This window comes from Erpetoichthys calabaricus, chromosome 3 (genome assembly GCF_900747795.2).
Source record: "Erpetoichthys calabaricus chromosome 3, fErpCal1.3, whole genome shotgun sequence".
NCBI lineage: Eukaryota > Metazoa > Chordata > Cladistia > Polypteriformes > Polypteridae > Erpetoichthys > Erpetoichthys calabaricus.
The window spans coordinates 166971880-166997725 of NC_041396.2; the positions used below are offsets into that span (position 1 = coordinate 166971880).

Sequence of the window (25846 nt, forward strand, 5' to 3'; positions counted from 1 at the left end):
TCGTTATTTCCTAGTTTCTCCAAAATGTTATGTATGCATGTTCTCCCATCAAGTTTTCTTTTATACATCCTGAAATTTATTTGGAAAATTGTGTGTGCACACAAACATTTTGAGCCTCTTTTTGCATGTATGTAAGTTTTATATATGAGGCTACACAATTTCTGGAACAAGGTGCTATTGATAGACAATGCAAAGATAGTTATTTGGCCATAACGCCAGAAGACATGTTTGGTAAAAACCAAAGAAAGCATTTGACCAGAAGAACCTGATACCAACTATAAAGCATAGTGATGGAAATTTTATCAGTCTTGGTTGTTGTACTGCAGCAGGGCCTGGGGAGCTCTGAGAGAGTCCACTAAGAATTCTCCATTTTACCACTGGGTGCTTGAGAATAATGTGAGACCAATCTGTCAGAATATCAAACTCAAGCAAAAATGAGCCTTATAATATGATCCAATGACCCAAAAGTCCATCAAGGAATGGCTGAAAAGAAAGAAATGGAGGGTTCTGGAATGCCCAAGTCAAAGCCTCGATCTGCATACCATTGAGATGCTGTGAGTTGATTTGAAACGGTCTCTGCATGCAAGACACCCACAGACATTACACAGTTGAACGAATTCTACATGGAGGAGTGGGACAAACTTTCTCCATGTTGATGTCGGAGAATGGACATTTCAAGGAAAAGCCTACATCTGGTTGTTTCTGCCAAAGGGGCAGATTTGTTAGAACCAAGGGTGTACTTAACATTTTCCACAGGGAAATATCTGTTCTTATTTTAAATATTCATTGTTTTCAATTATGTCACCTTTATTTAAGGATACTGTTCTAAATGAAGATCAAATCTTGATATGTTCACATATGTTAAAAAAGAAAAAAACATTTTAAAATAATTTGAATGATTGAATGTAAATTTTAAGATAGTGGAAAATTGTCTGTTTAAAATAGAAACATTACTTTTATGTTTTTGGAGATATAAGTTTGATGAATCTACAGTACTATTTGAAATACTTCAGCATAATATTTCACATAGCTAGTAATTTTAGTAAGAGTTTTTTTTCTGCTTATGTAATTTTAGTAAGAGTTTTTTTTCTGCTTATGTGAATTTCAACAGATTCTCTAACTAGAATTTTAATTTCTTCTGCAGATTGATTATACTGGCACTGATGCATCTGAACCTTGTTACAGCTGCTCTGACAAATCCAAAGGGAACAGCACAGAACCCACAACTCCGTGCACTTGTGAGGTCTCTTTCAATCTGGAGGAGCCATTTGAGGTGATCTTTATCATGCATTTTTCAATGTATATTTACTCTAGGAGAATTTTAAGTTTGATTAAAAATATTGCACGATGCTCTCTATCCCTTCCATTTGCAGTTTATATGAACAAGTCAATGGCTGAAACTTTTTTTCTCTTTCTCATGTGCTCACATCAAAGTAATGTGAGTGGTGTGATACGGTGACAGTTGATCAGGTGTTTGGGGTGTCTGCGTGTAAAAGTTCAAGAAGCACATGTACAACATAACAAATACTCATGGGTATGCTAAGAAACATTGCCAGCATACTCTTTAAGTTGAAATTGAAAGTGGACTGCTTAGAAAACTAACATAGGGATAATGTACTGCACACAGCCTCCAGGTATGGTAGTTAAACCCATGATGCTTGAACTGTAAAAAAAAAAAAAAAAAAAAAACTCACTGTGCATTACAGTGTAGATTTAAGATTTCTTCAGTTTTTGTTTTATTGAAATGTGAAAATAAACATCAACAGAATATTAAAGAACAGGATGCTGTTTCTTGCTTGTGAAGCTGACAGACTTCTTCTCTGAAGTAATAAAAGACAGAAGCCCTTTTTTCAGTAAATGTTGATTTATACTATTAAATGTAAAAGTTCTATTATAATTTCATAACCGCAAATATCAGGTATTTGATAAATATAATTTAAAATGTCTTGCTACAAGACAAGACATTGTAAAATATCCTAATTAATCTCTGTATTTACTAGGGGGCTCTGCCCCCTGCTCGCTTCGCTCGCCAACCCCTGGTGTTGGGAATGACAAAGAGCGTGATGTATGAATGAGATATAGAATAGTGTGAAGGTGTAGATGATGCAAATAGAAAGCAAACAATAAAGTGTGTGGCACAGTGTAAAGGTTTATTGTAAAATTTCTTTGTACACGCCGTTTAAGTGTAAAAGGTAATTCCAGGTCAGAACTTGTAAGGTCAATGAAGATGGTCATTATCGTGATCAGAGTCAACTTTGTCAGAGCTTAGAAAGAGTTGTGTCTCTCCAGGAAGTAATGGAATGACTTGGGTATTTATGTTTTCCACATTAATATTTTTTGGACATAATATAGTGCGTTGTGTTAAAAGGGGCATTTGGTCTAATGAGATTGCTGTTCCAAATCTCTCTGTAACTAAGTCGTCGCAGATAAAGGCTTGAGGAATTGTAATAATATGTGGCTGAAGTCCATCTGTATTGGTGAGTGTACCATCTCTCAGTTGTAATAAGCAATTGTTATGATCTGGTTCTGGACATCGTATCTTTTTTACTAACTGTATCTTTTGAAAGCAATGGCAATTGTCTGCGTATTTTAAGGTGCACTGAACAATAGCTGAGTGCATGGCATCTGGAAGAATAGCTAATCACTGTTTAAAATCTCCTCCTAATAAAAGTACCTTTCCTCCAAATCGAATATTATTATTCATAAACGTTTGTAGAAGTTTATGAATGGTGTTGAGTAAGTGACTTCATGCCATTGTACATTCATCAATAAACAACATTTTTTGAAGACGGATGTCACGTGCAGTGTCACCGTTAATGTTCATAGTGGATACCGATTTGTAGGATCTAATGCAGCTGATAAAGATTTCACTTTCAGGTACATCGTCAGTTAGAATCTTCTGTAGATATTCAGTATATGAATGTAAAGAAGGCAGTCTAATTTGACCCTTTTGACAACAACGTCTAAATGTATTACTTGTATTGCCAGTTGTTTCTTCAGGGAAGTGAACTGAATGACAATGATTGCAAATGACATTCATTAATCGGAATGAATTTTTCCGGGGTATGTTTTGCTTGTGCCGTTTGAGAGGCGCGTTGTTGCATATGTAGTATTTGGGACGTGTTGTTTTGGAGCTGTAATCGATTTGCCTGTGCTGTGTGAGACGCCCGTTGTAGCCTTCCTTGCCGTTAACGTATGTATGAGACGGGAGGTGTTTCGTTTTGAATCCGTGCCTGTTGCGATGCAGTACTTTGATTGATAGTTTGCGTCATGTGGATCCAGGATGTAGATTTGTGCATATTTGCGTTGTTGATTTGTTTCAGGGTGCACTGTTCCAATGCGATGCAGTATTTGTGCACATATGGGAAAGCAGTATGGGCCATTGCCTTTTGGTGGCCTGATATTTACTAAAAGCAAATGAACTATTGTAGGATCTAACGCAGTTCATAAAGTTTTTACTTTTAGGTATATCGTTAGTTAGAAGCTGTAGTTGAGCTTTGCGTTTTTGGAGTCGAGACATTTTTTCTTTTAGAAATATGGATAAGTAATAAGAAGTATTGCACTCACTGTTAATATGGAGAGTTTTCTGCGGTTGAACGGTTAATAGTGCCTTATGGTAATGAGATCCACCTATGCTGCATAGCCGTCTATTTTGTTGTTTCTTTCATGTTCGTGTGTTTGTTCCTGTTATCCTTTCCTTTCCGTTTTGTACCCGTGACCGTGTATTCATGACTTGTTTCAATATGTTTCCTTTTCTGCAGTTGAACATTTAATAGTGCTTTATTGTAAGGAGATCCACCAATGCTGACACCTATGTTGTCTAGTGTGAAGGTGCTGACGTTCACTTTAGAATATGTGGCTTTGGGTGTGACTTCTTATGGATGTGGGTGGGGGGGGGTTGTTGAGGATTGTTGTTGCGCGAGCGTCTTCTTTCTTTTTGTGTTCCTGTGTATTGTTGAATCCCCCTCTTTGTGTGTGTCCCGTCCCTCGCTTGTAGGGTCTGTGGGGTGGTTTTGTGTTCTTTTTTTTGTGTTCCATGGGCTTGTTGAATCCCCCTCTTGGTGTGTGTCCCGTCCGGTGCCTGTAGGGGGGGGGGGGGGTGCCTTGCTGTTGTGTGCGAGCCTCTTTTTTTTTTTTTTTTTTTTTTTTTTTTTTCGGGTCTAGTTTCGTGTGCAATGTGTTTCGTGCTTTTCCTGCGTTTGACTTTGCGCCTCATTTCTCCTTTTTGTATGTGCTCACTCCTTTTTTCTGTGGTCTTGTCCGCCACTCGCGGCCCCTCATCCGCCTTTGTCGCCCTCTTTTCTCCGCCTTTCTCCGACTCTCGCGGACTCTTTTTGCGCCTGCACCTCTCGCGGCCCCTCATCCGCCTCTCTCGCCCTCTTTTGTCCGCCTTTCTCGGCTCCTCAGCCGACTCTCGCGGACTCTTTTTGCGCCTGCGCAGTACGTCTTTTTGCAGCTACGGCCCATGGCCGGATGTGCCTGCGTCCATCATCCGGTTTAGCATTCTCGGTTAGTAATATGGATCAGTTCATGTGGAATTGAATAAATGTAGCATTTGCATATGTTAAGATAATATTATATATCACAAGTATGAAGACATAGGCAGGCATTCTTTTTAACAATACACAAGTTACATTCAAACATTTAATAAGGATATACAGCTTGTCAGTGTTTTGGTAATACATCTTCTGGTCCTGAAATTCTAAATCTATACTAATAAAAGGCAAAGCCCTCACTGACTGACTCACTGACTGACTGACTCACTCATCACTAATTCTCCAACTTCCCGTGTAGGTAGAAGGCTGAAATTTGGCAGGCTCATTCCTTACAGCTTACTTAGAAAAGTTAGGCAGGTTTCATTTTGAAATTCTACACGTAATGGTCATAACTGGAACCTGTTTTTTGTCCATATACTCTAATGGAGGAGGCGGAGTCACGTATCGCGTCATCACACCTCCTACGTAATCACGTGAACTGAAAACAAGGAAGAGATTTACAGCACGAGTCAAACGCGGGAACGAAGGTAAATGACGTTAATTGTTGAGTGTCTTTTAATACTGTGTAAGCATACATATTAACACGTGCAATTAAACGTGTGCATTTACGGGGTGATTTCTCAGGCTTAAAAGCTCGCCTTTTATTAAAAAGGTAAATGCAAAATGTTTTCATTCTGAAGGGCACAAACCACGTTAGATTTCAGCCGTTAAACGCGCAAAAATGTCGGTACACCAGATAAATAAGCGCAACATATTATCAGTTGTATTGTATGCTTACAATACATATAGAAATGTGTTAATCGTTAACTAATAGTATGGGATGGTGTTTTTCGACTCGCGCCTTGATTTAAACGATTCCATGTCTTGCTGGGTTTGCGTAGCTTATTGTCAATATCTTTACACCTGTTTTTAAGACTTATTGACTGAAACGGGCTTTCACGAAAAAAGTTAGGGCTTTGCTACAGGATACACCCTCCACAAGTTAAGGAAGTAAAAATAAAGGTATATATTTCTGTTTTATTTAAACCTTTTAAGTTCGTATGCATAGCCCCATTTAGCTGCTTTAGTTTTTTTTTCTTTCTTCAGTAATATTTAATCTCCTTAAAGAAAAACAACATATGCATTTTACTTTTTTTGTATCTCTTTACTAATATTTTAGTGTAAAAGGATAACCAGTATTTAAACCTTTTATGTTACTTTATAAAGTTATTTTACACAATATTGAAAAATTAATAAGAAAGCTACATATTTTGGCAGCTGCTGCATTAATTTTCAATGAAATGAAAAAAGCTCTCCAAGAGAAAACCTCAATGAAGAAGAAACAGTTTGCACTATCTAAAAAGGAGAAACCCTCATTTATAAAGGTTTGCTGCAGATGACTTAACTGAAAATAAATGAATAGCTCCTATGTGTATAATACATATTTATCTATTTGACTTATGCCTTTATTCCAGCAACTTGCAACATCTGAGGTACAATTTGTTACATTACTTTTGTTTTTTGCAGCACAGGCAGGTGAACGGACTTCCTCAGGGTCACACAGTGGTGTCAGTACCAGGATTTGAACTAACAAGCTCTGGGTTTGCTGAAATATTACTGAAGAAAGAAAAAAAACGAAAACGGGCAAATGGGGCTATGCATACAAATGTCCATCCATCCATTATCCAACCCGCTATATCCTAAATACAGGAGCTAATCCCTGCTAACACAGAGCACAAGGCAGGAAACAAACCCCGGGCAAGGTGCCAGCCCACTGCAGGGTGCACACACCCACACACACCCACACACTACGGACAATTTAGAATCATAAATGCACCTAACCTGCATGTCTTTGGACTGTGGGAGGAAACCGGAGTACCCGGAGGAAACCCAGACAGACACGGGGAGAACATTCAAACTCCACGCAGGGAAGCGAACCCGGGTCTCCTAACTGGCACCTTTCACTGCGCCACCATACCGCCCGCATACAAACTTAAAAGGTTTAAATAAAACAAATATATACCTTTATTTTTACTTCCTTAACTTGTGGAGGGTGTATCCTGTAGCAAAGCCCTAACTTTTTTCATGAAAGCCCCTTTCAGTCAATAAGCCTTAAAAACAGGTGTAAAGCTAAACTTGCAGCACCGCTATTCAATTACACTTGCCTAACGCCTCTCCTAAGGGGAGATACTGTGGGATCTGGGCATTTGTCAAAGCACCAATCACAGGCCCGATTACAAAGCGGGAAGCTGTGATTTGTCGTCTCCCTCCCATGTAACAATCACAGCCCGTGTTACAATGCACTATGTATGTATGTGTATATATGTGTATGTGTGTGTGTATGTATGTGTGTATATGTATGTGTATATATATGTTGATATGTGTGTGTGTGTGTATATATATATATATATATATATATGTGTGGATGTGTATATGTATATGTATATATATGTTTACATAACCTCTTTAACACACTACTTCTCCGCTGAGAAGCGCGGGTATTTTGCTAGTTTATTATAAATGAAGTGTCTTTTCTCTGGATTTGGGCACTGCTGGATACCCAAGTTATCTGTCTCTCCTTCCCAGGCCATGGAGTGAGATATACAGATTCAGAGATGGTGACCTTATGGCTCTTACAGTTCACCAAGCACTTCCAGGTCTTGGGACCTGGCACCTGGTTGTTGAGACATTCCAGTGTGGTTTAACTTGGGTCATTTCATGTCAAATCAAACAATGGCCCACGTACTTTGGACTCAAAAATTTCTGGAAAAATTACCAGGTGTACTAATGTTGCAAAGGAAACACCCTGAATTTTTTTTTGATATAAGATCAATACTTTCCAAGATACAGCCAGTTTACCGGGGTGGGGGTTGTCGATTTTAACCAGCCTCATTTTTTCAATCACAATTCACAAGTCCATAGCTCAAGAACTGTATCACAGTGCAAGCTCAGACTTTTCACGCTGGTATTTAATTGGTACAGTAATCCAAATCATATCATGTGATATCATCTACTGTTAAATTCTGCTCCGTACTTGTAAAATGTTTATTTTTATAGTGTACTAGCAAAATACCCGCGCTTCGCAGCGGAGAAGTAGTGTGTTAAAGAGGTTATGTAAACATATACAGTGGTGTGAAAAACTATTTGCCCCCTTCCTGATTTCTTATTCTTTTGCATGTTTGTCACACAAAATGTTTCTGATCATCAAACACATTTAACCATTAGTCAAATATAACACAAGTAAACACAAAATGCAGTTTTTAAATGATGGTTTTTATCATTTAGGGAGAAAAAAAATCCAAACCTACATGGCCCTGTGTGAAAAAGTAATTGCCCCCTTGTTAAAAAATAACCTAACTGTGGTGTATCACACCTGAGTTCAATTTCCATAGCCACCCCCAGGCCTGATTACTGCCACACCTGTTTCAATCAAGAAATCACTTAAATAGGAGCTGCCTGACACAGAGAAGTAGACCAAAAGCACCTCAAAAGCTAGACATCATGCCAAGATCCAAAGAAATTCAGGAACAAATGAGAACAGAAGTAATTGAGATCTATCAGTCTGGTGAAGGTTATAAAGCCATTTCTAAAGCTTTGGGACTCCAGCGAACCACAGTGAGAGCCATTATCCACAAATGGCAAAAACATGGAACAGTGGTGAACCTTCCCAGGAGTGGCCGGCCAACCAAAATTACCCCAAGAGCGCAGAGACGACTCATCCGAGAGGTCACAAAAGACCCCAGGACAACGTCTAAAGAACTGCAGGCCTCACTTGCCTCAATTAAGGTCAGTGTTCACGACTCCACCATAAGAAAGAGACTGGGCAAAAACGGCCTGCATGGCAGATTTCCAAGACGCAAACCACTGTTAAGCAAAAAGAACATTAGGGCTCGTCTCAATTTTGCTAAGAAGCATCTCAATGATTGCCAAGACTTTTGGGAAAATACCTTGTGGACTGATGAGACAAAAGTTGAACTTTTTGGAAGGCAAATGTCCCGTTACATCTGGCGTAAAAGGAACACAGCATTTCAGAAAAAGAACATCATATCAACAGTAAAATATGGTGGTGGTAGTGTGATGGTCTGGGGTTGTTTTGCTGCTTCAGGACCTGGAAGGCTTGCTGTGATAGATGGAACCATGAATTCTACTGTCTACCAAAAAATCCTGAAGGAGAATGTCCGGCCATCTGTTCGTCAACTCAAGCTGAAGCGATCTTGGGTGCTGCAACAGGACAATGACCCAAAACACACCAGCAAATCCACCTCTGAATGGCTGAAGAAAAACAAAATGAAGACTTTGGAGTGGCCTAGTCAAAGTCCTGACCTGAATCCAATTGAGATGCTATGGCATGACCTTAAAAAGGCGGTTCATGCTAGAAAACCCTCAAATAAAGCTGAATTACAACAATTTTGCAAAGATGAGTGGGCCAAAATTCCTCCAGAGCGCTGTAGAAGACTCATTGCAAGTTATCGCAAACGCTTGATTGCAGTTATTGCTGCTAAGGGTGGCCCAACCAGTTATTAGGTTCAGGGGGCAATTACTTTTTCACACAGGGCCATGTAGGTTTGGATTTTTTTTTCTCCCTAAATAATAAAAACCACCATTTACAAACTGCATTTTGTGTATACTTGTGTTATATTTGACTAATGGTTAAATGTGTTTGATGATCAGAAACATTTTGTGTGACAAACATGCAAAAGAATAAGAAATCAGGAAGGGGGCAAATAGTTTTTCACACCACTGTATATACATAAACATATATACTTATATATACATATCTACATATACACATCTACATATATACATATATATATATACATATACACATCCGCATATATATACATATATCAACATATATATACACATACATATACACACATACATACATACACACACACATATATATATATATATATATATACACATACAGACACATATATATACATATACATATTTACATATCTACATATATATACACATATATACATATCTACATACATACACATCTATCTATCTATCTATCTATCTATCTATCTATCTATCTATCTATCTATCTATCTATCTATCTATCTATCTTCTGTATCTATCTCTATATATATATATATATATATATATATATATCTATCTATCTATCTATATATATACATCCCCGTGCTTTGCAGCGGCGAAGTACTGCTTTTAAATTTTTATTAAGAAGAAAACCTTTTTAAATTGAGTGAAAATATACCAATAAAAATTTGTTAAGGATCTGTTTTTTTGTGAAGCTGACTTCACACAGCCTCTCCGCTGTTTTATAAACGAACGTCATATAAGGTGTTCCTTTTTCGTTGCTTTGCCAACGGAAGCAGCCTTTTTATTTAATCCTGTTTTTACGATTGTTCTGTTTGTATATGACATTGTCAGTTCAGACCCGGCACTTAAACGTTTCTTGCTACAGCAATTTTAACTCCGTTACAAAGTGATCCAAAGTCTCGTTTATACCTCGTGTCTTCTCATTAAACTTGTAAGTCGCGAATATGGTATTGCAAACGGCAGCGGGAGCATTTCTATAAACTTAATTTAAACTTACGGTTTACACCGTGCTTTGTTTCCGCAGTAGCTGCACTTATGAATATGCTTGTATGCGTCACTCGCTCGCTTCTTATTGTTTCGCTGCCTTCTCAATTGTGTAATGAATGTTTTCTTCAGCGCTCTTTGGGGCTCTTCCTTGTTTTGTACGTACTGCGTTCACAGTCAGTTCACGTGATTACGTGGGGATCTGTTTTTTTGTGAAGCTGACTTCACACAGCCTCTCCGCTGTTTTATAAACGAACGTCATATAAGGTCTTCGTTTTTCGTTGCTTTGCCAACGGAAGCAGCCTTTTTATTTAATCCTGTTTTTACGATTGTTCTGTTTGTATATCACATTGTCAGTTCAGCACTCCGGTTGTAATATGAGCAAGCCGTGCAAGCTTACTGTTGAGAATGCAACGTATAGTTGTACAGGAGAAAAGCAATCTTGCCTCAAATCAATGGCAACCTTTTGTAGGTCTATGAACTTAATTTAAACTTTAGGTTTACACGGTTCTTTGTTTCCGAAGTACCTGCACTCATGAATATGTCTGTATGCGTCAGTCGCTTCATATGTTCACGTGAGCCGCTCTCTTGTGTGATGTTGCGATGTCCACGGCTTTATTTAATGTTAGCTAAGACCCGGCACTTAAACGTTTCTTGCTACAGCAATTTTAACTCCGTTACAAAGTGATCCAAAGTCTCGTTTATACCTCGTGTCTTCTCATTAAACTTGTAAGTCGCGAATATGGTATTGCAAACGGCAGCGGGAGCATTTCTATAAACTTAATTTAAACTTACGGTTTACACCGTGCTTTGTTTCCGCAGTAGCTGCACTTATGAATATGCTTGTATGCGTCACTCGCTCGCTTCTTATTGTTTCGCTGCCTTCTCAATTGTGTAATGAATGTTTTCTTCAGCGCTCTTTGGGGCTCTTCCTTGTTTTGTACGTACTGCGTTCACAGTCAGTTCACGTGATTACGTGGGTGGCGTGATGACGCGATACGCAACTCCGCCTCCCACGGCCATGGAGGTGCACTCTATTACAGTATATGGACAAAAAAGAGGTCCCAGTTATGATCATTACGCGTAGAATTTCGAAATGAAACCTGCCTAACTTTTGTAAGTAAGCTGTAAGGAATGAGCCTGCCAAATTTCAGCCTTCCACCTACACGGGAAGTTGGAGAATTAGTGATGAGTGAGTCAGTCAGTCAGTGAGTGAGTGAGTCAGTGAGGGCTTTGCCTTTTATTAGTATAGATTGAGAATTTGTTCTGTGTATTGTTTTGTACTGACCCCCTACTTTTTGACACCCACTGCACGCCCAGCCTACCTGGAAAGGGGTCTCTTTTTGAACTGCCTTTCCCATGGTTTCTTCCATTTTTTCCCTACAAGGGTTTTTTTTGCGAGTTTTTCCCTTGTCTTCTTAGAGAGTCAAGGCTGGGGGGCTGTCAAGAGGCAGGGCCTGTTAAAGCCCATTGCGGCACTTCTTGTGTGATTTTGGGCTATACAAAAATAAACTGTATTGTATTGTATGCAGTATGTGACGAAATTAAAACACTTGGTCCAGATGACCCTACGTGGTCAAAGCAGCTCCTTGAAATTGACCAAAATAGAAACACATATTTGTTGCTTTTTCAGATAACTATATAGGATTTCTGAAAAACCAATAAACAGAAAAGTAACTGTATCAGGGTTTGAGCAGGGGTTGAAAATCATTTTGGATTACATTTTCAGAACACCTTAACAGCAGGTGAAAATGTGCAGATAATTTTAAAAAATATTTTTTGTGTATTCTACATTGTCTCTTCTTTCTCAAAACAAACCTTACTTTTCTTATGCAAATCTTTCATGTTTATTTTCCATCCTAAACATAGGCTGAATGTGCCATGTGTCAATAACGGTAATCATTGAGTTTTCAATCAGTAAGTTATCAAAAATGTCAAATTTTTCTTATATAGAAAATTATGATGTCATATCTAATTTTGCTGAACAGAGATTGCGATTCTCCATGGCCAAAAGAGTACCTGGTACTCAAGAATACCACTTTTATGTCCCTGAAGAAGATGGCAAACTCAAGAGTCAGCTGGGTGTCTGGTGAAGACAGTCAATTGACTGTCCGAATATTCACCAGTGAAGCAGCAGCTGAGATCCTGCCCTCTCACAATCACACTCATGATGGATCAGATGCATCCCTCACATTAGACTAGTGTCCTATTGGAGGCTATATTGGGTGCGTGTATGATGAAAAATGTTGGATTGGTAAATTGAGTCAGACATCCTGATATGTTTCATTCATCCAAACTATCCTGCACAGTCTTTCAATTGGCTGCCTGGAGATGATATTTGTTGGGTGGCATTACAGTATGTCATTACACTGCTTAGTGTACCTGCAACGGTCAGTGGGAGGCAGTACCAGCTTGATTTCAAATACACAGGTGCCCTACACTCTGCACTTCAGTTGAAACAGAAATGAAATTGGTCACATTACTGCTCCTGCAATACCAAGATGTTAACATTTCATTATAGCTAGTGTTGTATTTAATAATAAATTAAGCAGCTGTTGTACATGTATTGTGTTTAATGTGCCTTTCGAGATTTTTTTCTTCCCATTAATCCTACACCCAAGTTAGTGATGGAGAAATTGATGATTATCATTACTGAAAAATGGTGAATTTAACCGATGTTTAGAATGGAAAATTCAAATGAAAGATTCACATAAGAAAAGTAAGACTTGTTTTTTTGAGAAAGAAGGCACCATGTAGGATACAGGAAATATAATTTTTAAAATGTCTGGACATACCAATAATGCATTAAGTTGGTCTAAAAATTAGACCCAGAATGATTTTTTTTCCATATTTGAGAGGTCTGCTGGTCAAACCCTGATGCAGTTTCTTGTTTGTTTGTACCATTTTGAAAAGCCCTGTGTAGGTATCTAAACATGGAAAAAATTTAAGCAGGCTGTATCAGTTAGAAATATGCTTTCTGAAAGCCTAAACATGACAAAGCCATGATGCAATTTTTTTTTCCATTTTTGAAGGTCTGCTCTTACTCAGTGGTGTGATCAGGACCAAACATTTTGATTTTGTTACCTACTATACCTATGCAAAATTTGAGCCTGCTAGGAGGTTTAGTTCTTGAGATATGGTGTTGTGAAAATAATGAAAAAATAAAGCCATGTCAAATTTGACACCCCTCTCCTCTTACAAAATTGGCTGTATTGATCTTACAACAAAATGTCTCCTGGAGTATCTCCTGGATAACGTGGTAGTGCTGGGCGGTATACCGGTTCATACCGAAAACCGTTTTTTATTTTTTTTATGATATGGATTTTTCTTATACCGCAACACCGGTTTAAATTGCCTAAATGACGTTCGGAACGTGGTGCAGCAGGAAACTGTTCAAGTGGGGACCTTTTTCACTGCTACACCGCTAAACACAGATTTGTTGCACTAGGGTTCTTTTTCACTGCTACACCACCAAATAGTGGGTGGTAGCATAGGTATGCCGCGCGGTGAAAATGGACAGAGAGCATTCCGAAACTTTTGCCGAAAAAAAGGAGTCACGTCCGTCGCCTGGAGATACTTTAGTTTTAAAAGGTCAGATGTGTAAATACTGTTTCTATACTACTGGATACTACTGCAAGCCAAGTTGTACTTGTTTTTGTACTTGCTAGTGTATGTTTTGCTTGTATTTATCCTGCGATGTGCTGGCGACTCGTTCAGAGATGGGTGCAACTCTGAATGGATGGCATAATTAAACATGTATAACGAAGGTATTTTTAAAGTTCTGAACACTCCGTCGGCTAAGTTAATAACTAGTTTTAATTTCACAAAGACGTTTTATCGTGTGGTGATTGGTAATGTGGAGAAAGAAAAAGGAAAGATAGGAACTGGGGTTTTGGTAGAGAGCAGGAATATCATGAAGTGAATGGATTCTGTGCGGTGATTGCTGCAGGCGCCTGCTCTTAGTGCGGAGGAAGTCAGTTTAAGAAGCGTAGTGATTAACGACTGGGTCGGGGAACACTTAACACAAAGTATTTGATGTGCTGCATTAACTTGTGACGGGGTTTGAGAAAATCTAGTAAATTAAACATTGATTTTAGGATGAAGTTTAGTTTACAACATTCTACTTTAATTATAAAATAAACTACGAGAATAAAATGGAGATGTCGACTTTAATCTTGACATAGTCCATCCATCCATCCATTTTCCAACCCGCTGAATCCGAACACAGGGTCACGGGGGTCTGCTGGAGCCAATCCCAGCCAACACAGGGCACAAGGCAGGGAACCAATCCTGGGCAGGGTGCCAACCCACCGCAGGACTCTTGACATAGTCAACATGTCCAATTTATTCTCGACATATAGTTTGTTTTTTTCTTCCGTGTCCATATTTTTTTTCTTCACAGTGGCCCTAATGCGCTTCCATAGGGCTATACCACAAACAGCATTATAAATGCAAGTTGCAGTTTTTATTATTTATGTATATAGCTTAGCTTGAAGCAAGGTCCATATTAATGCAGTTTGCCTAAATGATGGTACAGTTGGTAATTTGTCATCACCAAGTTGCACTTGTTTTATTTTATTTTAATTTGGTGAATACTGTGTAATGCACCTGGGCTTGAAGCCTTGAAGTAATGGTGCAACTATCAGTAATACTATTATGTATTTTATTGTTATTATTTATTAGTTTAAATATTATGCAGTTTAATGATGGTAAAATTGTTTAAAAAGTCACTTTAACGTGTCAGTGGACAGAGATTGTTAACATTAACAGAAAGTGTAGTTGGTTTACAAAAAATATTTACTATTTATTCCTTTTCTAAGACGTGTTCAGTGCAATCCAACTTTTGACAAACACCTCTGGATATTTTACTAAGTCTAAATGCCTCTTTGGATGGTTGAAAATATGTTGTCAAAATCATAGTTTAAGCTTTTGCAAAATTTGTTCAATTAAAGGTTCTATATTTTGACTGCATCTGTCATGCAATGCGATTCCTTCTCTTTAGTGCCATCCCCTTGAAAACTATCACTTTATGGGGCCATGCAAACCTGGATTAATACTTGTGTGCACATTAAAATGTCTTTTTGTACGATGTACAATTCTCATAACAGTCTAATAGGTTATTCTTAGCCAGTCTACTGCAGTAATTGCAGTGGAAAATGTGGTTAACGTCCACTCATGCATGGGGAAAAAAATACCGTCTAATACCGTGAAACCGTCAGAATTTAGGAAAATACCGTGATATAGAATTTTGGTCATACCGCCCACCTCTATAACGTGGTATTTTTTTTTTCAAAATTTTTTGAGACCCAAGTGCACAGGATTTCTGGAAAATCAGTTGATTTGACATGCAATGACTACTTAACTATACTTAACCGTTCAATAAAAGGGTTGACACCCTTTGCCCCCACCACCACCTTCTGTCACTGAAACCCTGAGACCAGAAAGATGTAAGAATCTAGACTGAATTAATATTAATATTTTATTTATTAAAGATCAAAACTAAAATAAAAAAGAAGGCACAGATTCAACCGTTTGTAAAATATCTTCAAGGGCCTCTTTGTTTCATATCTTAATGGGTTTTTACCTAAAATTTTTGTTCAAAGGTGTCTGGAAACACCTACCTACTTAGCTTTTGACCAACCCAGGACTTTACCTGCCGTTGATAAAATTCTTTTGACATAGACCATTTTGTTTTATGTCTAATAATCCTTAACACATACAGTATAGATCATATATACAAATTTACACAAGTAATAATTCTAATTCTGTTTTCACTTATTTGTCAAAAGCTTCATCTCTAATATTATCTAAAACAGTGGTTCTTAAACTTTTCTCTCTTTTTTTCCTGGAGATTGTTGACAGGTTGATGGTTGTTTCCATTTTGCAAACCATTTGTGACCCTTTTTTCTTCAGTACTGTAGTGATTCACAAATCAGCGTGACTCAAGTTCAGACATCCCACAACACAAAATCAGTTGTGACCCATAGTTTAAGAAGCACTGATGTAAAACATAATTATTATGATTAAATAATGTGTTAAATGTTTCAAAGGATAATATTTGAGTAGTAAAACACTTGGTTAAAAAGCAGACTTTTCTCTGCAGCACTTAACAGAGGACTCGAGTACTGTAACTGCATAGTTCAAAGATTACATTTTTTTTATGCTGCACCTGACAGAGGAGCTGGTTTTAGTTGTTTAACTGACACTCTAACATTCCTTGCCTTGCTTATTAGTATTTTGATTTTTTTTTTTCCTTAAAATACATCTGAAATGTTGCAAAAGACTGAAGCCTGTCCCAGCTGTTTTGGGCACAAAGCAGAAATCAATGGTTAGACCTGGTTCCTCAAGTATGTCTTACCTCTGTGGAGGCTGTTCATTCTTCTTGTGTCAGTGTGTCGATTGTTCTAACACTTGTCGAAGACATGTGCATTAGATTACTTTTCTGCCCTTATCTGGTCCTGGATAATGGCCCCAGATAATAGGTGGTTCCTGCCTTGTGACTGATGCTGCTGGGGGAGGCACCAGTTCTCCACAGCTTTGGTTTAGGCTGTCATGTCATTTTATGTAGTGTAGTACGGTCTTGTAAAAATCAACATGTAAAGCCAATAAACTGTAAAACGTATTCAGGGGTGGACAAATGGGTAGCCTAAACGTCCAAAACTACCCGTTTTTAAATTCTGGATCAACCAAACTACAAACTCGGAAAACCCCGGTGGACTATCAGTTGTTTTGGATCTTTGGTCCATGCAAATTTTTTTTAATCTAATGCAATTTAATAAAAACAAAACACACTTTTTTTATATACAATCTTAACTTTGGTGTTTGTTTTAAAGACAGCTGCTTATAGCGTGCCAGACTAACATAACCACCATCTAAAGTCTGGTTTATACTTGGCATGTCTGCGCTGATCATGAGTGCAGCACAGCAAAAATAACGTCAGATGTGGAGACATATGCTGGGTTTTCCCCACATGCTGCTCGTAGAATTTTGTTGCAGTGCAGACACTGTGCATACTAAATGCTGAATTTCAAGGAGAAACTGGTTATGTGGGTTTCAGAATGATAAATGATGGGCTGAATATGATGCAACAAGACATCACAGCACAATGAAGACATGCAAAAATATTTGAAGTGAATCTCTTCATGTATGTCATCCACTCACAAAAATATACTTTCTCTCCCTTTGGTGCTTTTGGTAATAGGTATGCAAACGTACCCACAAACGCACACTAGCAAGCAACATAGCAAAATTATGCAACATGTCTGTAATGCAAGCAAAAGAAACAATAGTGTTAGCTGTAAAGCAAATGGGTCAATAAAGGCAAGAATGGCAAGAGTTAATTGTATCCTCCTGTCATTTATCATGATATAAAAAAAACACTAACTAAAAAGAAATGAGAAAAGGTGGACTGTTCCACTGTTGCTTCAATACCAGTTACCAATGAAAGGAATCATAAATTGAAGCAGCATTATGACAAAAATAAATAGAAAATAACTTAAAATACTGAAAGAACTTTTTTCAGCAGATTAAACACTGAGAATATTCTGCAGCTAGTAAGTAGTGATGACTGCAGGGAGAGGAAAGCATCACAACTTAGTCAGGTAATGTACTGTGCTCTGTGCAGAAAACATTCAGAAATCACATATAAAAAAGATCCTTTTTTTGCAGGCAAAATTAATTTTTAATGTTAAAAAGGTGAAAAAGCACAATAATATTTGACTGTTTATTATATTAATCACCCTGCAGTTCCAAACCAATGCTGGTCATTTTAATTAAATTTACAACTTAAAATATATGCTGATGCAGCAGGTAACTTCAGCTGACAGGGTTTGCTACCACTGAGAAAATTACCTAAAATATACAGCACCTTGTTGGTCACATGTGATGATTTAAATGCTCCTGTCACAGATCATAAAGTGGTAAGCAAAGGAAAATGGAAATTTACCTTTTGAAATCTGAGGGCTATACTCCATTGCCCTATGCAGCCACAGAGAGGAATCTCATAAAAAAAAAATAAGATGTCTTCCATAAACCGATAATGTACTTTGGTCTCCTAACAGGTGTACTTGAGGTTGTGAAAATGCTCCTTACGATGAGCCTGAAACTGAAAGCTGATGGGTATGAATATTCTTTTTCAGGCCTAAACCTCATCATTACTAACATGAGGACCCTCTTAATGTCCAAGCGTGACATATTTTAATGCAGCTGTATGCAAAAACTGCTGGCTGCAGTCAACTGAAGGTGTATAACACGTTTATGACACTGTAATGAACGTATTGCACCTTAGAATTACCCTGAAGGTCAAACTGATGTCTTAGACAAATAAACTAATTGGTGGGGTCTAAATTACTGTATGTATGAAAACAAAATTTGAGAACAAAACATGTATGTGTACAACTAAACTGTACAAATAAGCATTGCTTTAAAAAGATGCAGGTAAAAATCCACCGTGCATATAAAGCTGGGGTACCAGGAAGTGTACCAGGACTATTGGGTTTGCAAAGCTGGTAGCCCAGCAGACTACTATATACATTTAAAAATGTATTTACCCCTGTTTTTAGCCAATATTTAGTGGTAGCTCTCATTTCTAAATAAACTATGTCATTGCCAACAGCTTTTTTGGAATTGGCATGTTAAAGGAGATTTTTATATTTTAAGCGATTCAAGCGAAGGTAGAAATTTATTTGTGATATAAAAATGTTTCTTTAAAAAGATGCTCACTAATGATTTATAACTTTGCAATTGTATTTCAGAGCAATGTTTTTATGTACTACGGACTTTCTAACTTCTATCAGAACCACCGACGTTATGTGAAATCCAGGGATGACAGTCAGCTAAATGGTGACATTTCTTCTCTCACTGTAAGTTGTTTTTTAATCTTTTTCTTTTCTTACTTCCTATCATCAGTACCTTTTGTATTTGTTTGCTTATTATATAAACTCAACATCAAAATATACTACTTGTGGTCTTTTTAAATAAATACAGTGGAACCTCTAGATACAAGTTTAATTCGTTCCAGCACTGAGCTTGTATAGCGAATTTCTCGTATCTAGAACAAACTTCCCCATTGAAAATAATGGAAATCCAGTTAATCCGTTCCGCACCCCAAATATATTAACATAAAAATCAATTTTCCTAACAAATAACACTGATAAATTATATATACTGTAGTCTACCTTTAATAAATAAAACTGGTAAATAATATAACTGATTATTAAAAGAATCAAAACAGGTGTCCAAAGTGCAGTAGAGCATTCAATAAATCTTTAAATAAATAATCCTTAAAACAGTTGTGAAGTGGAGGTTTAAAATACACAAGAATAACAATCCTTTAACACGAGGTTAAAACGTCAAAAGGAAGCAGTCTTTAAAAAACAGATGACAATCCCCGGTGCTTCTTCTCTGTTAGCGTCTCACCTGCGGGCTCTGCAACAGGCGAGACACTCTTAATGCAGCTGACCTTCTCTACACCGTCCTGCTTCAGCTTTTTGGCTCGCCTGTTCAGCTCACTGTTCAGCTACACGCGAGCCTGCACTCGCTCGCTCTCCCGCACCGACTTCCTACTGCTGCTGCTTCCTGCCTCCTCCTGCAACCTCCGTTCTCTCTCCTCTCTTTTCTTTTACTTCTCCCCCTTAACCGACTCGCGCTTCTCTATATATGCGGGGAGGACATGGCAGCTGCAGCCCATCAGCCACAGGAACAATCATGGATGTGGGCAGTTTCCCACCTGTGCACTTAGGTGAGAAACGCAGACACCGCAGATCGCCCTGCGGCTCGCAACTGCTACCACGCCCCCTCGCTAAGCCGCGAGCTATACCCACAGCCTGGCTCGTGGCTCGTTACGCGAGCCAATGCTCGTATTTAGATCTGAATTTTTCGCTCATACTTTCCTCATATTTTGAATTTCTCGTATACAGAGGTGATCGTATCTCGAGGTTCCACTGTACATTTAAAAATTATTTGCAGAAAATATCTAACAAACCTTTTGAGAGTTCAGACAGAAATCTGTAAAAGTGCCAAAGAAATACTGAAGGGTGAAATCTAAAGTTAAGTTGATGTCAGTTTCCATGACTAGACCAAATGTAAAAATTGTTAGGTCTAATTTTCATATCGTTAATGTTTTAAGGTCTTTAAAGAAAGTTAATATATGTGTTTTCATTTATGAGTAAGGTATTATAACAGTTTGTTTAGTTATATACTATATAGTACATTCATGCAAATAAGGTGCCATTACGTATTAAAAACAATAAATCCCTGTGAACCTCTGGGATGTCATGTTGGCCATATATGTGGTATGTTGCTGTGCTTGTTATTTCATTTGAAAATACAACAATACAGTACAACAATATTGAATTATATTGAATTGAAACATGATATAGTCCAAGTAGTTTCATCCAATTCAGGATCATTGGTGGCTACTTGAGTACTGACTTTGTAGCATTCTTATACAGTGCTTTGCAAAAATATTAAATCTTTGTCCAATTTTCTCGTTTTACTAAAAAATAAATGCCACACTTCAAAATTTGTTTTATGATATTTTTATTTCAATATACTGAAAATCAAAACGTTTTTTTAAATAAATATGACATTGTTTTTTATGTTAGAATACCATCTTAAAAAGAAAAGGAAATATGCATTTATTTTCAGTCCCCACATTTAAATACTTTGCAGCAATAACAGCTGTATGTTTTTTGAATGAAGTATTTACCAAATGACCATGTTAAGGTTAGTTGGAAGAACACAATTTTAGTGATAAACTTTGATTTTCAGTAATATATACTGTATATATGTATATGTACAATATATTTATATATGTGTGTATATATATATATATATATATATATATACAGTAATCACTCGCTATATCGCGCTTAGCCTTTCGCGGCATCACTCTATCGCGGATTTTATATGTAAGCATATTTAAATATATATCGCAGATTTTTTGCTGGTTCGCGGATTTCTGCGGACAATGGGTCTTTTAATTTCTGGTACATGCTTCCTCAGTTGGTTTGCCCAGTTGATTTCATACAAGGGACGCTATTGGCACATGGCTGAGAAGCTACCCAACTTTCTTTTCTCTCTCTCTCTCTTGCGCTGACTTTCTCTGATCCTGACGTAGGGGGATTGAGCAGGGGGGCTGTTCGCACACCTAGACGATACGGATGCTCGTCTAAAAATGCTGAAAGATTATCTTCACGTTGCTACCTTCTGTGCAGCTGCTTCGTGAAGTGACATGCTGCATGGTGCTTCGCATACTTAAAAACTCGAAGGGCACGTATTGATTTTTGATTTGTTTGTTTTTCTCTGTCTCTCTCTATCTCTCTCTCTTTCTGTGCTCCTGACGGAGGGGGTGTGAGCTGCCGCCTTCAACAGCTTTGTGCCGCGGTGCTTCGCATACTTAAAAGCCAAACAGCCCTATTGATTTGTTTGCTTTCCTCTCTCTTTCTGACAGTCACTGCTGCTGACGCGCACTCCTTTGAAGAGGAAGATATGTTTGCATTCTTTTAATTGTGAGACGGAACTGTCATCTCTGTCTTGTCATGGAGCACAGTTTAAACTTTTGAAAAAGAGACAAATGTTTGTTTGCAGTGTTTGAATAACGTTCCTGTCTCTCTACAACCTCCTGTGTTTCTGCGCAAATCTGTGACCCAAGCATGACAATATAAAAATAACCATATAAACATATGGTTTCTACTTCGCGGATTTTCTTATTTCGCGGGTGGCTCTGGAACGCAACCCCTGCGATGGAGGAGGGATTACTGTAATTTTTTATATACAGTGATCCCTCCTCCATTGCAGGGGTTGCGTTCCAGAACCCCCCGCGAAAGGTGAAAATTCGCGAAGTAAAAACCATATATTTATTTTTATATTGTCACGCTTGGGTCACAGTTTTGCACAGAAAAACAGGAGGTTGTAGAGACACAGGAACAAACAAACATTTGTCTCTTTTTCAAAAGTTTAAACATGCTCCATGACAGGACAGAGATGGCAGTTCCGTCTCACAATTAAAAGAATGCAAACATATCTTCCACTTCAAAGGAGTGTGCGTCAGGAGCAGAGAATGTCAGAGAGAGAGATAGAAAAGCAAACAATCAAAAATCAATAGGTGCTGTTCGAGCTTTTAAGTATGGGAAGCACCATGCGGGAAGCATATCGCTTGACAAAGTAGCTGCAAGTAAGCCCAGCAAGGAAGAAAGCAATGTGAAGGTAGTCTATCGCGCAACAAAGTAACAAGTAAGCCCATCAAGGAAGGGAGCAATGTGAAGGTAGTCTTTCAGCATTTTTTGAGGAGCGTCCGTATCCTCTAGGGGTGCGAACAGCCCCCCTGCTCACAATATATTTGAGGAGTTTTATTTAATATGTAATACATGCTCTGATTGGGTAGCTTCTCAGCCATCTACAAATAGGGTCCCTGGTATGAAATCAACTGGGCAAACCAACTGAGGAAGCATGTACCAGAAATTAAAAGACCCATTGTCCACTGAAACCCACGAACCAGAGAAAAATCTGCTATATATATTTAAATATGCTTACATATAAAATCCGCAATAGAGTGAAGCCGCGAAAGTCGAAGCGCGATATAGCGAGGGATTACTGTATTAAATATACAAGTTTAAATCGATGTTGCTAATTTTTTTGTAAATTAAATGTCTTGTATATTTCGTTTGATTCTTGCAAGAACACGTCTTTGTTTCTTGAACTGACGAGCATCAAAATTTTGCTTTAGATTTTTTTTCCCCCCATACGATATATGACTCTCTTTTCATTATCCTGTCTTTATTGCACATCTTTATGTAGATTTTTTCAAAGATGTTTTAAAGAAATATGTTTTCATTAATAAAAGGGTTACTTCAGAAATCTCAAAAAGTATTTTTTTTCCCCGTATTTCTGATTGTCTTACTGAATTTAACATTTTCTGTATGGATTAACATCTAGTAACTTTAGTTTTTTAATATCTGACCTCTGTGTAAATGTATCAGTGAAGTAACATTTGTTTTTTCTTTTTACAGAACCCTAGCAAAGAGTGTGAGCCATACCGTGAAAGCGAGAAAAAACCGATAGCTCCTTGTGGAGCCATAGCCAACAGCCTATTTAATGGTAACAGACCCCATAACAAATTTATTATTCCAAAAGCTATGATTCTTTTTAGTGTTTCCAACCTCAGAAGTGATGTCTGTAAGGGGGAATATGTATTTTAATGAGTTTTAAAAGAACTAAAGATTTTAGTGCAATTTCTGGTTAAAAATGTTGAAAGTATTGTGAATTTTTCAAGTATTTGAAAAATGATAAGAAAAAACAAAACATTTTTGAGGATGTTTAGCTAATGAAATAATATGAAATAAATAAGAACAGTGGTTGATAAAAACCATTAATTTAATTGAATTCTAATTCATTATTTATTGTTCAATATACACTTATACATATATTCAACTGTACATTATATATTTTCAGCAGACCTTACATAGATTATTTGTATGAATAATTAAAGTAACTTTATAAGTGAGTTTATAAATAAAGTAATAAAATCTACTATATTTACACCATACTATTCTTTAAAGGATTACTAAAATAATTATGTTGATTGCTGTCACAGTGTTCTTTCTGCCCATTTTTCTGCCCTTGATTAAAATATGGTTATTTTCATTTTGAAAGTAAATTCCTTTACAAGCCTAACAAAGAATGTGACAAATAGTGGACTGTTTTTGATATATATTTTATATTTCATTTTGGAGTGCTTCTTGAAAACCTAAATATGGAATTTATAATGTACTTAGAGAGTATGGTTGATCTGTGAAATTCACCAAAGTGTTTTTCACAACAGATATGCTGTGTTTGCTTGTGGCATTGTTCGCTGAATATTTTCCAGGAAATCCATGGCCGGCTTATGTGAATATTTTTTACCCAGCGCTCCATTATGCTTTGTGAGGCCAGCATGACATCACAGAGCTGCACCAGCCATGTGCGGTACTCTAGCTCAAGCCTATTGTAAGATCGTTGTTGTCATGTCAACATGTCGTCAACAGTACTTCCTGCATGTGTTGTTAATAATAATAATAATAATAAAGCATTATTTTCATTTGCTCAGTGTTTCTCAACCAAACAGTCATGACCCACCTTTGTGTTGTGGTTTGCTGCTGTTGGTTTGAAGTGGGTTGCCTAAGCAATGACAATGCGCAATGCTTTCTCAATTTTCCCAAGTTTCACAAAGGGGAACTCCTACTTCTCCCATTGTGCTGTGAGTAGGTCATCAATGAATTTAAAAAGGCAAAATTGGGTTATGGGATCATAAAGGCTGAGAAATGCTGCACTAGCTGACCATCAACACCAGATATATAACTCTGATCCCTGTGTTCAGGCAGTGCTATGCTTGGTTAATTTACATGAATTCGTCATGAGTCAAGCTATAGTCTCAAAACAAGCCTTAAAGGATCCCTCTTTTTCTCTGTGTTAAAATGAAATCCCATTAAAATAGTAATAATGAAAAAATGATTACAATATGAAAGACATTTCTTCTTGATGGAAGAAAAATGTGCAAAGCATCTGCACAAATACCTGGGAAGCTGCACCCAGAGCTGTGGCTTTAAACAGGCTAGTCCCACACTGCTGCGGCTTTATAGCACAGCTAATGTGTGCACCAAGATTGGAACTCTGAGTGCAATGATCTATATTTTACTTATTTGTTGCTAGTTTGTGGTTGTTTGTTGTATTTTGTTTGTGGTATTCATTCAATTTTTCTCTTTTTTTTGTTTGAGGCAAGGTGTCGCAGTGGTTAGCATTCCTGCCTCACAACTCAGATCACACTCTTGGCCACAATAATTGGTCCAACCAAGCTTGCAAATGCTTCTCTAACCCTCAGGGACACTTAAAAGAACACTTCAACATAATACCCCTCTCAAAAGTTGTTCAGTTTTTCCTTCCACATTGACTTCAACACATTTTGCAGAGTTAGGCCAAGTTCCCAAACTCAGGGTTCACTCATCATTAATAGAGAGGTTTAAAAACTTGAGTAGTATCATGTGTACTTTAGCTGTTTGTATTGTTGATGTAAAAGTCGAATGCAGACTCTCTTATCATGATAAAAATTGCTGCACTGATTCATTTCAGTTTAGATCATGTTAAGTTTAACATCTGTAAGGCTTAGTAATAGTTTTAGGATGGAAGGGAAAATTGAATTAGCTGTGCTTATTCAGGACACAATATGAAATGTACATGTCTTTGGTCATGTTATGATAATTTAGAACATAACCAATGTGAAAGGAGATTCCTTATAAAGCAAGATTCTGAACACTATTACAGCATCCATTTTTTTCAATCAAACTTTTTCATAATGGGGAAACAGCTAGTGAAATGGTTAAATGTGCTGAGACTACACAGTATATTCTTTATTACAGGTTTAGTTTTGGATTGTCTTATGCTTAGTATCTGAGTGTATGGCAGCAAAGTAACAAGTAGGCTTATTTAAAAAAAAATTTAATGATAAAAATTAAATTGCCAGATTTAATGAAATGAAAAAGAACAGGCAGCTAAGATATTTGGAAAGGCTAAAATTCAGTGACCTACTTAGAAAAAATACAAAAAAATAGCAGTGGAACTCTTTTAATGTGTATTTACTAGGGGGCTCCACCCCCTGGGCTTGTTTAACCGGATATACAATACAAAGAGATTGTTATTTTCATGGGAATTGTTACATATACATTATTTTTACTTTTACTTTAAAACTTCAGTAAAAACAATATTTGGAATTAACTTTTCTTCAAGATTGCATTGAATTTTGATTCCGTGATTAGACTTGCATCCTGACAATACAATGTATA

The 25846-nt window shown here is 37.4% G+C and overlaps 1 protein-coding gene across 1 annotated transcript in view; it reads left to right on the forward strand.

Annotated features, from left to right (window-relative positions):
* The window catches only part of LOC114648456 (cell cycle control protein 50A-like), a 57878-nt gene that overhangs the window by 19843 nt on the left and 12189 nt on the right, over positions 1-25846 (forward strand). Inside the window, exons 2-4 of the mRNA XM_028797513.2 lie at positions 1145-1273; positions 18785-18892; positions 23042-23129. Of these exons, the coding sequence (XP_028653346.1) occupies positions 1145-1273; positions 18785-18892; positions 23042-23129 (325 nt within the window). The remainder of the gene's footprint in view (positions 1-1144; positions 1274-18784; positions 18893-23041; positions 23130-25846) is intronic.